At 37.7% G+C, this 16961-nt stretch overlaps 2 protein-coding genes across 2 annotated transcripts in view; both read left to right on the top strand.

Moving 5' to 3' along the window:
* flnb (filamin B, beta (actin binding protein 278)) overlaps positions 1-6196 on the top strand; it is a 29112-nt gene extending 22916 nt beyond the window's left edge. Inside the window, exons 44-53 of the mRNA XM_017712689.2 lie at positions 49-222; positions 325-483; positions 1204-1407; positions 1579-1731; positions 2052-2174; positions 2441-2707; positions 3858-3995; positions 5168-5296; positions 5422-5610; positions 5800-6196. Coding sequence (XP_017568178.2) covers positions 49-222; positions 325-483; positions 1204-1407; positions 1579-1731; positions 2052-2174; positions 2441-2707; positions 3858-3995; positions 5168-5296; positions 5422-5610; positions 5800-5987 — 1724 coding nt within the window. The 3' untranslated portion in view covers positions 5988-6196. The remainder of the gene's footprint in view (positions 1-48; positions 223-324; positions 484-1203; positions 1408-1578; positions 1732-2051; positions 2175-2440; positions 2708-3857; positions 3996-5167; positions 5297-5421; positions 5611-5799) is intronic.
* A 3588-nt stretch (positions 6197-9784) lies between these two features.
* On the top strand, positions 9785-16612 carry abhd6b (abhydrolase domain containing 6, acylglycerol lipase b). Its single transcript, XM_017712697.2, has 9 exons — positions 9785-9851; positions 10376-10518; positions 11871-12027; positions 12112-12225; positions 13325-13457; positions 14311-14468; positions 14560-14614; positions 16072-16172; positions 16291-16612. The coding sequence occupies exons 2-9, from the start codon at positions 10400-10402 to the stop codon at positions 16471-16473; spliced, it is 1020 nt and encodes a 339-aa protein (XP_017568186.1). The 5' UTR covers positions 9785-9851; positions 10376-10399; the 3' UTR covers positions 16474-16612.
* Positions 16613-16961: the final 349 nt, after the last annotated feature.

The raw sequence follows: 16961 nt of genomic DNA, 5'->3' as shown, positions 1-16961 counted from the left end.
AGGTCAGTGTTTCTAGTCAGTAAAAGTGGATATCTGTAACTATTTCAGGAGAACTGGACATTACAGTCGAGGGAGCGTCTGAATCAGAGGTGTGCTGTTTTGACAATAAAGATGGCACCTGCACTGTGACGTACCTGCCAACACAACCTGGCGAATACAAGATCCACGTCCGGCATAATGACATGCATATCAGTGGCAGCCCTTTTAAAGCTAAGATCACTGGTAAGAAAACCTCAGCAAATCACAAAACCCCTGATATGGTGTCCTGCTCATTCAGCTCTAGATGAGTTTGACGCATACTTTTCCCATTAAATTCCAACCCAGATGGCAGCCTGAGGAAATCTCAGGTTAAACTTGGCACTGCAGTGGACTTTGCTCTGGACATTACAGAGGAGGACATCAGTCTGCTCACTGCAAGCATCTCATCACCCACAAGACAAGATGTGCCCTGTTCGCTAAAGAGGCAACCTGACAGCCATATTGGTGAGAGATATAATAATGTATATGTCACAGTACAGGAAAAGGGTGATGTTTAAAAGATTATTGGACCATGTTATGGAATTTCTTAGGAATCAGTGGTATGAATGCTTACCTTACAGTGATTTAAGTAAATTATGATTGTTAAGGAATACTTCAGTGCATGGCACCTTAAACTTCACTACAGATTGCAAATGTCAGTGGGGAATGATTTACACATATGGACAATAAAAACAGTACACTTTTTTCCTTTTTATCAGATTTTTTTTTGGCCATAGTGAGTGCATACCTCAATGCATATGTTAATTTAATATTATTACACCCTCAGATTGATGCATCATGATGCATTAGATATATAAAGATCAAGCAATATATACTTTCAAATATGGTTGTATGCAAATGTAATTTTTTTGTTGATTATTTTAAAGAAAAATAAGAGCACAGCTTCTACAGAGAACACACTTTCACATATTTTGATGCACAATTACAGTTTATTTTCTGAATTTAATTTATTGGTTAAAAAAAAATAAAACAGACAGTTTCGTTGAGCAAACATTGTGGCACATTTTATATGTAATGTTTTATTATTTTTTACTTTTTAAGTTCCCTGTAGAGGATGTGGTAAATCATTTTCACTTAGAAAACCAACAAAACATGTAATTTGACCACAGCTGTTCAAACTTTTGCATCTCAGTGTTCATGACTACCTCATGCAATTCTATACAGGTATATCGTTCATTCCTAGAGAGGTGGGAGACCATCTGGTGAGCATTAAGAAAGATGGGAAGCATGTGAGAAGCAGCCCGATCCCTGTGTGCATTAACCTGTCAGACATAGGTGATGCCAGCAAGGTAAAAGTGTTCGGACCAGGCCTGCACAGTGGACGCACTAACCACATATCTGAGTTTGTGGTCAACACACGGGATGCTGGTAAAATGACGTCTTAATACATTTGTTGAACTCTGCACTTTTTTAGAAAAAAAATTATATTTGTATTTATTTTTAAATATATATTTTTATTCTTTTTATATTTATAGCTATGAATTTAAATCTAGATGTTTCAAGCTTTCTCATATGTACATATTGTGATATGGCCTGCAGGCTATGGTGGTCTGACTGTTGCCATTGAGGGCCCAACTAATGTGGTCATTCACACAGAGGAGTTAGAAGATGGAGCCTGTAGAATATCATACTGCCCAAGCAAACCAGGCACCTACAAAGTGTTTATCAGATTCTCTGACGTACACGTACAAGGTAAACTATTACAGGTGATATCATATCAGATCAGTTAGGTGCTTCACCCACTATGTTTTAGTCCATTTTATAGTCTTTGTATCATCTATTGTCTGTATTTATTGTATTTATTTTCCATTTACACTGTTGTTTACTGCTGTCCTGGAGTAACTATATTTTGCTCCTCACTCATGACACATGTCTGTGTTGAGAAGGTTTGTTTTTTGTTGATTTTTTGCTATGACCACAAAAGAAAAGGTACTTTAGCCCATCAACACATTAAACTTAATATAATTGAAATTAAATGTGAATGACCACAGGGTTCTGATGTTTCTCCACAGGGAGCCCTTTCTTAGCAGAAGTGTCAGATGGTGAACTGATGAGACAGAGCATTACTCACTACCAGAAACCCCCCTTGACTGCCAATATAGGCAAAGAATGCAGCTTAACATTCAAGATATCTGGTAGAGTATGAGCTTGAATATATATCTGGGTGATTTTAGGCCTGTTGTAGCAGTATGAGCTGTATTGTGGATCATTACGGGTTGCTCGTAGGGCTCTGCTGGTTTTTGTGTCCAGATTAGAACTTTAAAGATATGTTTTTGTTGTACATTATTAGTCTACTTATATGTGCTCATTACATAACATTTTAAAGTGGTAAATTTGTTCATGGTTGTGACATCACTACCATGATGCATTCAAAACTAAAAAAACATCATCTTCATTCCAGGAATTGATATGGAGACCATGGCTGCCAAAGTGTCTGCTCCTTCAGGGATGGCAGCAGAAGCTATGGTCACTGCAACAGACAGGGACACCTATGCAGTGAGCTTTGTGCCAGAGGAGATGGGTGTCTACAGTGTGAGCATGAAGAGCCGTGGCCAGGAGATTGAAGGCTCTCCTCTACAGTACACTGTTGGACCTCTTGGGGAGGGAGGCGCAGCCAAAGTTCAGATGTGGGGACAGGGCCTCCATGGGGCTCACGCAAAGATACCAGGTATCACTCCACAGTCTTTATTGGTGTTTTCTACTCTTGGACTAGATGTCTGCAGTAATTCACAGCTCAGTGTTTCCCATGTCAGTTATTTAACATTTACAGAGCTTATCAGGTCTGGGAGAAACTCTAAACTCTGAAATTCTAGGTCAGGTAGGTAAAAGTTTGGGCAACCCCGGTTAACAGGGAACACAGTCCTGCATTTTTTAAATGCATAGTTACCATTTATTTGCTACCCCCCCAAAAAAAAAAAAAAAAAAAATGAGAAATTGTTCATTTTTGCGGAAATATGGCATATTCAAGCTTGTAGAAGATGTCAACAAATATGTGATTTAACAGGGGTGCCAAAACCTGCATAAGATTGTATATGTACACTTTTCAGGCATTATTATGACTAGAGGATTTGACTCCCCAGGATTTTGTTCCCACCACCTGAACACCTTTGTGTTGGTTTGAGCAAATTAGAGAAGTCAAGCAGTTGTAACAAAATCTTGGGGAGGGTTTTTACTTTTTGGACCTGGATCCTGATCCATCACCCAAATAGTACCTGCTCTGTGAGGTTCCATGAGGGTCCTGACCACTGAAGAACAGGGTAAATGGGGGCTAATAAAGTATGCAGGAAAACAGATGGATTATAAACTGTAATTGTAGAACTACAAAGTGCACCAATATAGTAAGTGGAGCTGGTAATGTGAACAGTGAGTGTAGAAACAAGGAGGTGGTTGTATTGTTATGCTGTATGTGTAGTACTGTGAAGGATAGTAATGATAGTATAGTGCAAGTAATGTTACTTGGTGTAGCTTTAGGTGGCCCACCTGTTGTAAAATTTAAATGACTTGCTGATTTCCCACAATGAATTTGCATGGATGTGTTTCATGTTTGCTGAAAATGATTCATCTATCATGTGACTTGAACTTGGGAACACTTTATTTTGATGGGCCACACAGTGACTTTGTAGGTGCTTATCCTGTTGTTAACTTTCATTCAACTAAATATCTATTAAATTAACCCTACCTTTTCACTAAATTTAAACCTCACATCATTTAACTGCTAATCATTGATAATCTCCAGCTGTTGTGTAGGGGACCATCAATATAAAGTTTAATACTGAAATTAAGTCACATCTTCTGAATTTACCGAATCTCCTTTGCAGCTGATTTTAATATCTGGGCACGTGAGGCAGGAGAAGGCAGCCTGTGTGTCTCAGTGGAAGGGCCAGGACACACTGAACTCCACTTAGATGATCACAAAGACGGATCCTGTAGTGTATCCTATACTGTCGAAGAGCCTGGTGAGATTACATTATGAAGTTACTTAGGAAAGCACTTTGTGTCAGCAGTTATTTGTTAGTCTGTTCTTTTATTGCTACAATTGGAGTCAGAAAGTACAAAAGAGGTTTACATGTGCAAATTTACTCCTGCAACATTTTCAGATATGCAAAAACCTTTCCTGACAAACCATACAACCCCACCTCCACTACTGCATGAGATGCTTCTGTGAAATAATATTTGTCACAAGGATGTTTTTCCTTTGTGACATATATTACTATAATGTGTACAATTTATGGAATGCTTTAAACTAAATGAGACAATTTTTCCCAAGTGTTCACTGGACACAATATCTACCCTCTCTAATCTCATCCATAAAAGGTGTTAGAGTAGCTTGTAAAAGGGCTTATAAATAGAGGACGCATGTCCTGCATTAATATCCAGTTTTAGCCAATTATTTTTATTTAGAGGATTAGCATTCTAATAGTTGGGTCTATATGTCTATATATCATCACTAACTTGTAGGTACCTGAAAAAAATATATTTCTAGCAAGGTGGTGTTCCTCTTGAAACGGCTCTAAACAAAGGTCCCGTTTAAAGGTCTCTCATAGTCCTAACACTACAAGCCCTCCAACAGTTGTAGTCTGGATGGCATAAAAGAGGGGTTCCTAGCTGTGAGGTGAAGAAGTGATGCATATTCTAATCTGAACTGAAATGCCAAATTCTGATTGTATCATAAATAACAGCACTGTGATTATAATTGATTTGCATAATTTTACTGGAGAAAATAATATTCCTCCAATATCGTGTCCTCCTGCACTGATCCTTTTCCAGATAAAGAGGTCATTGGCAATGTGACACAACCATGTAATAGTACAACGTACGTCTGAGACAATTCGGAAAAATGTAATTTATGCAAATGTTTTTCCATATTTGGTGGGACTTCTAACCTTATAAAAATGGATAAATCATTGAATCAAGTTGTCTGAAAAAGTCAGGAATATTGGGATGTTATGGAAGACAGTGTTTGCTGGAGGAATATCAATTATATAGCATTGAGTTGACCCACTACGGTAGTTGGCAGTGTTGTCCAGGAACCTGTGTTTGAATTTAACTTTACAAAAATTAGCTTTAACTAATAAGAAAGGTTGATTTGTGACCTGTTAGTTGATTGTTAAGAGCTTGTGTGTTTCAGGCAACTACCAGGTGTCTATCTTGTTTAATGAGCAGCACATTTCAGCAAGTCCTTTTCTTGTGTCAGTCAATGCCCTCACTGAAAATAGTGAGTATTCTCTAGAAGGATTAGAAAGACACAAGGCCACTGGTATGTACAAACATCACTTTCATTTGTATATATTGTGGAAACAATATAAAGGTTATTTGTAATGTGACAATTATTGTAATAACTGTAATTTATACATTAGATTTTGCTTTATTTTTCACGCTTAGATCATGGGCTGATGAGCAGTGGCTGTGCTGAATCCTTGCAGCCTGGGTCAAGCCTAAACTCCACATGCACCTGCAGTGCTGAGTCTATTCTTTTGTCTAATGTCTCTGAAATCACCAGCCATGGGCCAGGACTGAGTGAGGCTAGTATTGGTCAGAAAAACACCTTCTATGTGGACTGCAGTAAAGCTGGTGAGTTCACCAGTTTCCTCAAAGCCTGAGTTTCTACACTCTGACAAGTGCATAGCACTTCTATTACTAGTATAAGAAAATGTTTGTTGAACGTTTTGCACACATCACTGAAATCATCATAATAATCAGATTATAGTGCTATTAGCACAATTTAAATGTAATGGTATACTGTGTGTTTGTGTTCCACAGGGAGAAATATGCTGTTTGTTGGCATGCTTGGGCCCACAGTTCCCTGTGAGAGAGTGACGGTCAGACACTTGGGCAAAAATCAGTACAGTATCAACTACACTCTTAAAGAGAGGGGCAAATATATATTAGCAGTGAAATGGGGGGATGAGCACATACCCGGCTCTCCATTCCATATCAATGTGTTATGAAGGCTTCCAGACCTTTAAGGTTGTATCAGCATATTTTAGTTACATTTAAATGGATTGTTAAACAGTGTAATCTGCAAACAATTAAAATTGCTGTATATCAATAAAACAGGAGTACTCTAAACAATAAAAGTGAAAAAATGGTAAAATACACTATATTTCCAAAAGTATTTACTCACCCATCCAAATAATTGAATTCAGGTGTTCCAGTCACTTCCATGGCCACAGATGTATAAAACCAAGCCCCTATTCCTGCAGACTGCTTCTACAAACATTAGTGAAAGAATGGGTCGCTCTCAGGAGCTCAGTGAATTCCAGCGTGGTACCATCAACAAGACAAGTTGTGAAATTTCCTCGCTACTAAGTATTAAACATTCAACTGTCAGTGGTATTATATAGTGCGCGGATGTCGGCAACTTTCTGCAGAGTCAATCACTACAAACCTCCAAACTTCATGTGACCTTCAGATTAGCTCAAGAACAGCATAGAGACCTTCATGGAATGAGTTTCCATGGCCGAGCAGCTGCATATAAACCTTACAATCCCAAAATGCAATACAAAGTATCGAATGCAGTGGTGTAAAGCACCGCCACTGGACTCTGGAGCAGTGGAGACGTGTTCTGGAGTGACGAATCACGCTTCTCCATCTGGCAATATAACAGACGAGTCTGGGTTTGGAGGTTGCCAGGAGAATGGTACTTGGCTGACTGCACTGTGCCAAGTGTAAAGTTTGGTGGAGGGGGTATTATGGTGTGGGGTTGTTTTTTCAGGTGTTGGGCTCGGCCCCTTAGTTCCAATGAAAGGAACTCTTAATGCTTCAGCAGACCAAAAGATTTTGGACAATTTCATGCTCCCAACTTTGTGGGAACAGTTTGGGGACGGCCTCCTTCCTGTTCCAACATGACTGAGCACCAGTGCACAAAGCAAGGTCCATAAAGACATGGATGAGTGAGTTTGGTATGGAAGAACTTGACTGGCCTGCGCAGAGTCCTGACAACCCGATAGAACACCTTTGGGATGAATTAGAGCAGAGACTGCGAGCCAGGCCTTCTCAACCAACGTCAGTGTCTGACCTCTCAAATGGGCTTCTGGAAGAATGGTCCAAAACTGCCATAAACAGTCCTCCCATAAACACAGTCCTAAACATTGTGGAAAGCCTTCCCAGAAGAGTTGAAGCTGTTATTGCTGCAAAGGGTGGGCCGACATTATATTAAACTCTATGTATTAAGAATGGGATGTCACTCAAGTTCATATGCGTGTGAAGCAAGATGAGCGAATACTTTTGGAAATATAGTGTACATAAGCCAAAGTTGCTGCCTCTACTACATTTAATATGCAATGGTCGACATTTTCAGGAGACATTTTTAAACAGATAATTCCGATTAGGTGTAAGATAACCAACTTGCATAAGGAAAGATAAAGTGCAAAAACTGGAGTTAAAAAAACAACAACGTTAGAAGATGTAGAGAAACGGAACTTCTAACAACTGCAAAAGACCACATAGACCACCAGTACTGTTACCTTCATATAAATCCACAGGAGTTCCTGTCCATTTTTCGACTGTGAGAAGACAACTCAGCACTATGAGTCTGAAAGTATTTTTAGCTGTCAAGAAGCCGTTACAGAAAAAAGGAACTAAAGAAAAAACAAGAACATTTGCAGATCAAAGAAGCTGCGGGTGTTCTCAAAACAATGGACTCGCCACACCAGACCTCAGATCACCAGACACCAGACCGCCAGAGTCTAGACCTTAACATCATTGTGTTTGGGGTCATTTGTAATGTAACAAGCAGATAATTCAACTTCCAAGACTGAAATTTAGAGATGTGGAAAAATATCCCTGCATATTTCTTTGAAAACTGAACGGAGGTCTCTCGAAAAGATTGGAGCTGTAATAAAGACAGAATGTGGACACACACATATACTGTATGTATAGCTATTGATGCTTCTGTGTCATTTCTGTTAAGTGTATGTGTTTTTCTGACAGTTTCATTTAGTCTGGCAATTAAATAAATGATGGGTCTCTGATTTTTACACTGTTCTATATGTGCTTCAAAATAAAATAAACATCTTTTACTATGTTATCATTTACTGAAATGATGTCACTTTGTATGGAGTGAATTTTGTACCAAATGTATCAAAAAATAAATCCACAAGCAAAATTTCAAATTCTCCAAAATATCTTGCAAATGCAAAGTGTAAGAGTTACGTCACACATTTTTCAAAACAATTGCTAAACATTACTCATTCTTTGCTTTCATTCTTTTCTGTTTGCTGAAATATTCTGCATCTGGAATCTTTCTTTTGCTTTTGACTTTTGCCACTTTTGTCATTCCAAATAGGTTGACCTGTAGGTACAGGTGAACGCCCTCTTCTAAGACCCACATTCCATAAAAATGTGCCAAAAGTCAGAAGCAAAAGAAAGATTTCAGAAGGAAAAAAGCAATTCCAGTAGCATATTATATTTCAGCAAAATAGAAAATGTGAAAGCAAAGACTGGAATGAGTGAAAATGAGTAGCAATCTTTTGATAAAATAATTTTTTTTATTTTTACTAAGTCATTATTTGTATTTGCAATATGTTTTTGAGGCTTTGATATGTACAAATTTGCTTGTGGATTTTATTATTTTAATTATACTTAAAACAATAATTCCATTACTTTGCTTTTAAGTGAACTTCAAACCTTACACTATAGATTCACACTGATCAGGCATAACGTTATGACCTTGTTTCTACGCTTATTGTCCATTTTATCAGCTCCACTTACAATATAGGTGCACTTTGTAGTTCTACAATTACAGACTGTAGTCTGTTTGTTTTGCTACATACTTTGTTAGCCCACTTTTACCCTGTTCTTCAGTGGTCAGATCCCCATGGACCCTCACAGAGCAGGTACTATTTGGGTGCTAGATCATTCTCAGCACTGCAGTAACACTGATGTGGGGATGTGTTAGTGTGTGTTGTGCTGGTCTGAGTGGATCAGACACAGCAGTGCTGCTGGAGTTTTTAAACACTGTCCACTCATATAGTAAGTGTGTATATATATATATATATATATATATATATATATATATATGTCACTGCTGTCGGAAAAAAACCTTGTATCTCCAAAATGGTAACTTTACATGAGAAGGAGAAAACCTACTTTACTTTTACTGTAAGTCAATGGAGCCAGAATTTTTTATAAGTCATTTTGGGCCGTTTCTTTTGGTCCGTTCATCATGAAAATTACACAAAATGTAAAGGTCAACAGGCATTTTCAAATTATGATAAAAATTGAAAAATTGAGATACGAGGTTTTCTTCCAACTTCAGCGATATATATATATATATATATATGTAGTAAGTGCAGCTGATAAAATGGACAATGAGCATAGAAACAAGGAGATGGTCATTATATTATGCCTGATCGGTGTATATTTTGAGGTGTTGTAATGATATAAATGAAATCATGAATATGCTACTATAAATTAGCACATAATATCAACAGTGCGTTAGTTAATGAACTTGTAATTACTAGAATGTTAGTATATTAATTACTTATAATTACTTATAATGATATATTGTAATACTTCTGGGTCTGTGTGAAAACTGCTAAATGTTGAGCAAAAGGAGAATGTTGTGGCCTAACTGCACTTCCAGCTGAACTGATCTGAACTGATCAATGAACACGTTGCTGTGAGAGACCACTGCACACATTTGTCTCCCGTGGGCTCATTTCATTGTCTGACATCACGGTAAGCATCCCGAAGGAATTATGAGAAGACGCCATGAAATCTGAATGGAAAGTCAAATTATTATCCAAGTGATGTGGTCCTGCTGAAAACTACACAGACTGCGCTGAATCATCTGGAAAGTCTACAGTCAAGTATGTTTGTCATTTATTTCCTCTGTTGTGATCTAATGTTATGAAAGCCTAAGATAATTTTTTCCTTATACTACCATTTATTTGAGTAAATAAGCCTTGATTTATCCCTGTTGCAGTAACATTTGAACAGATTTCAAATCCTCTTGACCTCATTGCTGCTGCAAGACTGCAAGACTATGCTGTTCAATTCTCTCTTCACATAATATTGCATTAAATATATATGCTGCTGTTTGTGAACTATATTTTTATTTTTACTGCTGCTGCTGTACGAACAGAAATATAAGGACAAAGGGATTTGAACGTTTTATAATCTCGTGATCCAAAAAAAACTGGGTTATATATTGATTAGTCTGACAGATGCAGGCAACCCTCCCCCATCATCCATCTCGTGTTAATCTGCATGCTGGTTTTTGCATTGTCTGGTAATCAAATAGATGCAACCGTGTTTAGAATTTGTTTTTTCTTAATGTAATGTTCAATCTGGATGTATTTCTGAGCAGAATCTGTTGCACTTGGTTTGATAGACTTCTCACTGACCTACAGCTGTCATGGATCTGGATGTGCTGAACTTGTTTGCCATTGCCATGGGGACGCTGGCTGTTCCCATTCTACTTTTCATGGCATCCTTCATGCTGTGGCCTTCATCACTCATCAAAGTTTATTACTGGTAAATAAACCTGCAGCACTGTGAACCTGCTATTCTTCTGTAATCTGAGAAGCATCTACTGTATCAGTGCAATTTAGTTTCCGGTGATTGTGGATGTTAACAGTTGCCAACCCAGTAACACTTCATTTTATACAGTCAAAAGGATTACTATTTATTAGCTTTATGGTTATGAAAACCCAAGATTATTTTTTTGTTCACAGTACATTCATTACTTTATCTAAGTGAATGAACCTTGATTCAGTGTTGAAGTAATATTGTCATAGAATTAAAAACTTTTTTCTTCTAGACTGTTCAATTGAAGCAGTGAGGCCTGAGAAGTTGTGCATGGCTTTGGGAAAATGACTGTCTGGCACAGCCCTGAGTGGTTTATGGATTTTATAAACAATGATAACCCAATGTCCAATGAATATTGTAGTTTATTATTAATAATGATAATCACAATAAACAGTTATCCAGCCAGTGTAGGTCATTAGCAGTAGGCTTTGAAAATTTCCACTGAGGTGAATTCAGGGTGAGTTGGGACACTTTGGTAAAAGACTCTCATAAAAGTTACACGTCTTTTGTGGGTTTTTTGTGTTTTTAATGGACTTGGACTGAGATCTAGACTTTGACTTGGCCATTTTAGAACATTCATCTTTTTGTTGATCAGCCTCTCTCATGTTGCTTTAGCCTGAGCTTGGTACTATTGTCCTGCTGAAGTGTCTCTCTTTAGTTTTTAGTTTTTACTGTCCTTCCGTTTTACCAAGATGCCCAGTCCTCAGTGACGAGCATCCCCTCAACATGATACTGCCATCACCATACTTTACTGTTGGGATGGTGTTTGTTAAGAAATGGGCAGTGTTTGGTTTGCACCACACACTGCATTTTTAATTTTTAACTAATTCTGATTACTGATAATTTTACATTGGCTGTTTCAAGAACTTCCAACCAAAATTTAACAATAACGTTACTACAATTTTGCAGTTTAAACACAATTAAGGTGAATATATTCAACAAAAAAATAGAGTAAACATTACAGACCTTTTTTTTAGGTCTTCTCTACAGGCAAACGAATCATTGAAGGTGCCCCACCGATATATATATATATACAAATATTGACATTTGTCTTCTGTCACTCAAATCGCAAACTATATGAATCTTATTAAACTGGTGTACAAGCTCATAAAACGTCACCTAATATCTCACTTTTGCTGAGATCATCATACATCATACATTAAGTAGTGCTCAACTATGTTTGTAGTTGGCCTAACTTTTAAACCACTGCATACTTTAGTAATGCTTTAAATAACTTTAATAGCAGTTTTGAACGTGGTTCAGCCAATTAGACTATCTGTTTTTGTGTTTGTGCCAAGGTACTGGAGGCGGACTCTGGGCCTGCAGGTGCGTTATGCTGACTGTGGAGGATATCGTTTCTGTTACTCTTACAGAGGGAAGCCAGGCTTCAGGCCTTCGATCCTCATGCTCCATGACTTCTCTGCACATAAAGACACGTGGCTGTCTATGGTGAAGGTGTGTAGCGCGAGCTGTTTCAAATGCTTTTTTTTTTTCAAAGAACAAAGAGGTAATATGAGCCTGTGCCCTCCTTGTGAACAGTACCTGCCAAGGCATCTGCACCTTCTGTGCATCGACATGCCAGGACATGAGGGTACAACACGCACCAATGTAGAAGACTACTCTATCCAGGGACAGGTGAAGAGAATACGGCAGGTAGGTGTGCTAGAATTGGCAGCACTGATAAAGCCTGCACAACAGAACGTTACACAACAACAAGTTTTTAACTTTTTCCACTGCACATTTCAATTCTGCACCCTCATAATTAGGGATGGGCAATATGACAATATTTTATCAACATTGTGATACACAATGCACATTTCTGAGCATATTGATATCAGTACTTAAAGAACAACGAAAAACCACATGCTTTATTACAAGGAGAGCAAAATTAGTCCTGGTTAACTGGAGTGAATAATAATCATTGTATCTATTGTATGTAATAGCACTTTTTATATGTGGCACTAGAAGTGTATTTTGGCTGTGTTGATATTCAAAGATATGCAATGTGTATCATGAAAATGTATTTTTGTGATATACTTTTTTTCCCATATTGTCCACCCTACTCAGAACCATATATAAGTTTTTACCACATCATTTAAAGTTGTTACTGAACAGTAAATCTTTAAGGGAGTTCCATTGATATTTCAGATGTAAACAGTCATTCAGAGTGGTTTGGTATGAAATGGCTCATTGTAGAGGAAAAGCAACTCAGATTTCTTTGTAATGGTGGTAATAGGAACCAGAGGTTGCAACATCTAGAATGCAAAGCTAGACATTTTATCTGCTATCCATACAAAAGCAAGTATTAGTGAACCTACATGTCTTCTGAGTTTTTATATGTGATATTTAATGGTAAAACAGTGGTAAATCTAAAAAAAATGCCTTACAACACCCATGTTCCTCTCCACCATGACTGAATTTAAAAATATATGTTATAGGCCAAAACTCTGTCAGACATCAGGTAACATATTCCTAAGCATTTTACTGTGAACAGTTCTGACTTTCCATAGAAAACAGAGCATTTCACATCAAACCACTCTGAATGACCTTGTCTGCATCTTAGTGATGTATTTATGCAGAGAATCTATGTCATTCCTTCTTTAAGATTAATTAATAATTTACCGGAATAATAAGCCTGCATATGTAGAGATTACAGGAATGCTGCTGTATCCTGTACATATACACTTCCAGTATCAGCCTGGTGAATCTGAGCTGTGTGTAATTTATCTGTACACTTTGTTTGTCTCTTTAGTTTGTGGACACAGTTCGACTGAACAAGAAGCCATTCCATTTGGTGGGAACCTCAATGGGTGGAAATGTAGCAGGAGTGTATGCGGCCTGTTATCCATCTGACCTCTGTAGTCTGACACTCATCTGTCCAGCTGGTCAGTGTAAACTCAAGTTATTGCGACAAATTACGCTTTTCTGAGTATATCATGGATATAATCAGTACTTCTACAACAGTGAACAACTGTTTCATAACAAAGAGCAAATATAGAGTTTCTGTAAATAACAAACAGTACAGTATTCTATGTATGTTTAGTAATTGAATAAACTGCATAGTAACAACTAGCTGATTGGATGATAACCCATTATGCTATTATTTTATTTAGATTTTATCAGTTTATTATTTTACTGTCCTTTTAAAATAGCGTATTGGGTAAATACTGTAAAAATATTTCATAGTTTTCTCATAGCCTTTTTTAAATGTGACTTGCTGTTGCATTTTGTCTGTTCACAAACCTCATAAAAATGCATATTGTTTAGAATGAAATGTTCAGCATCATGATGCTAAACTTTTTGCAGTATCACACAGTCTTATGACATTATATTATACTTTCTCCTTTTTTTTAGAAAACACAGATTTTTGATTTATTCAGATATGCCATTTATCTTGCAAGGCCAAGAATATCATTCAAATACACACTGTCATAGTACTATAATGATACTGTGCACCAGGGTATCACAATTTAGGGTCCCACTTTATTTGGATGGTTCTCTGGAAATGATCTGTGGAGAGCATGTTTTATGGTGAAACTTCTGGTTTGTGGTTAAGTTTAGTGTAAGGAATGTTATTAGATATTTCGTCAAATGTAATTTAATGACAAAGTTAAGCATTTCCAAAACATATAAAGAGGACCTTCCATAAGAAAATAAATAAAAAAGAGAAGAGTTGTGGAGCTTTGGTGCTCCACTCATGTTCTCCACCTCATGTTGTAACTCATTTCATCACTCCAGGTCTGAGGAACTCTTGCAAGACCAAGTTTGACAACCAGATGCATGAGCTGGAGAACAGTGAGTACACACTGAACATCCCTCTAATCCCGTCTACCCCAGAGGAGATGGAGGACATGTTGAAGCTGTGCTCGCACGTACGCTTCAGAGTTCCCCAGCAGGTGTGTGCAACCATCTGGATATCTATGGTGGGCTGCGTTTGGATTTCATGACCAGACCAATTCAATCCGTGTCCATTTGCTATATTCTTAGATTCTTCAGGGACTGGTGGATGTACGAATTCCACACAATGACTTTTATCACGAAGGTCAGTCTTAAACAGTGTTCAGTTCACAGCAGATCTGCTTTTTGGTACAAATCCAATTTCAAAAAAGTTGAGACAGTATGTAAAATGGTAATAAAAACAAAAGCAGTGATTAGTAAAATCTGTTTAACCTGTAGTACCTTATGAACTTCATTGTTTTTTTTGTAAATATATGCTCATTCCAAATACTATGCCTGCAACATGTTCCTGCAATAAGTTTTGGATACGGCATTATTTCCTTTGTGTTACATCCACTTTCCTTTTAACAGCAGTTAATAAATGTTTGATGATATAACCTGATCCAGTTTTGAAAGCATCTCTTTGTTATGTACGAATTCAGCTTTGCAGCCATACAGGACCTTTGTTGTCATATTTTGAGTTTCATAAGACACATTTTCAATGGGAGACAAGTCTGGACTGCAGGCAGCCCTGTCTAGCATCTGTACTCTCTGATTATCCAGCCATGCTGTTGTAATGCAGAATGTGGCTTGGTGTTGTCATGTTGAAATAAGCATTGATGTCCCTGAAAAAAGAGAGTGTCTAGAAGGCAGAATGTTCTGCAAAGTTTGTTCAGTGTTAATGGCACTTTCACAAATGTGCAAGTTACCCAGTTATACTCCTCCATACCTTGGCACACACTGGCTGTTGAACTTTATGCAAGTCACCATCTGGATGGTCCCTTTCTTCTTTGGCCTGGACAACACAAAATCAATTATTCCCATAAACATGTTCCCATAAAAATGTTGACTCACCATTTCAGATGAGCCCAAGCCCAGAGAAGTTGGCAGCATTTCTCAATATTGCTGACATATGGCTTCCACTGTGCATAGTACAGTCTTAACATTGTGGATGGAGCGATGGGTGTCTTGCCAAGCCCAGTCAGTGATATACATCATGGAAGCATACTCTTTTTAAATACAGTGTGGTTTTCAGCCTCTTTCTTTTATACACAGAGATTTCTCCAGATTCCCTGAATCTTTTTAGGATAATATGTGTAGTACCTAAAATCCTTCCAATCTCACAATGCTGTTTTTAATTGTTGGATTTTTTGATGATGTATTTTTGGCAAAGTGGTGAGCCTTGACCCATCCTTGCTAATAAAGGACTTGGCCTTTCATGTTTGCTTCTTTTATGCCCAAGCATATCAGCTGTTTAAGAAGTTTTTTGAAAATTTAACAATGTTCCTAGTCTTAAATTGCTCCTGTCCCGACTTTTTTTGGAAAGTGTTGCAGGCATCAGTTTTAGAATGACTGTTTACAAAAAACAATGTAGTTGACAAGGTAAAACATCATGTCTTTGTACTGTTTTTGTTCAAATACAGGTTAAAGTATATTTATAAATCACTACTTCTTGTTTATTATTTACATTTTACCTGCTGTACTGAAATTGATTTCTGATGGTCTGAACTGCATGGATGTCCATTTCCTATACTTGTACATGCTTTTTTTCCATTTGTGTAGTTTTCATGGAGATTATGAGGGAGAACTCTAAATATGCCTTACATGAGCACATGCACCTGATAACTATGCCTTTGCAAGTCATCTGGGGGAAGCAAGACCAGGTATGTTTGCACAGGATGGATAACCAAAGTTGTACAGTGAAATTCATGTGAATTCTGTAAAGAAGTCAGAAATCTTACTACTACACACATATGCACTGTTCTCACTTTTTCATTATAGGTAGTGGATGTGTCTGGGGCATCTGTGCTTGCTGAGGCAGTGCCAGGCTGTCGTGTTGACCTGCTGGAGAACTGTGGTCATTCTGTAGTGATGGAGCGGCCGCGACACACCGCCAAACTCATCTTAGAGTTCATTATCTCTCAGCAAAGTGTGGCGAGTGCCACCACCAAAAAGAAATTCTGAATAAGCATTGGAATCCAGAAATATTGACATTTTGATTAATGTGTTCAATCCCAAATACAATGTGCTGTCCCAGAGAAGTACATTACTTTATCCTATCGTCATTTATTGTCATTTTTAAAGGTGAAACTAAATGAAAATTGGATTCAGACTTGGAAAGCCTCCTTCAGATGGTGCCCCTTGAAGGTGGGAGGAAACCAACATGCACACTGAGGCAGATACATGTTTTCATCTAAAAAGCTTTTCTTCCACCAGTTCACCACTGCAGAAAGAAGCCAGATTGCTAGCATTTCTGCTTGGAAGTTGAACATCATGTTTGTTAGACTCTCCATCAGTGGATGTCCCAACTGTTGTTTGAAGTATTTGAGTAATGTATCCTGGGTATTGTAGTGAGAGAACATTGATGGATGAAAACACAGAAAGAATACAAAATCTGTGCTACAGAATACTACAAAACATGGCAAATAGCATATTAAAATTGCAGTGTGTAA

Source organism: Pygocentrus nattereri, chromosome 9, assembly GCF_015220715.1.
Source record: "Pygocentrus nattereri isolate fPygNat1 chromosome 9, fPygNat1.pri, whole genome shotgun sequence".
Lineage (NCBI taxonomy): Eukaryota > Metazoa > Chordata > Actinopteri > Characiformes > Serrasalmidae > Pygocentrus > Pygocentrus nattereri.
Note: the sequence above shows the minus strand (reverse complement) of the source record. Positions and strands in the feature narration are given on the sequence as shown.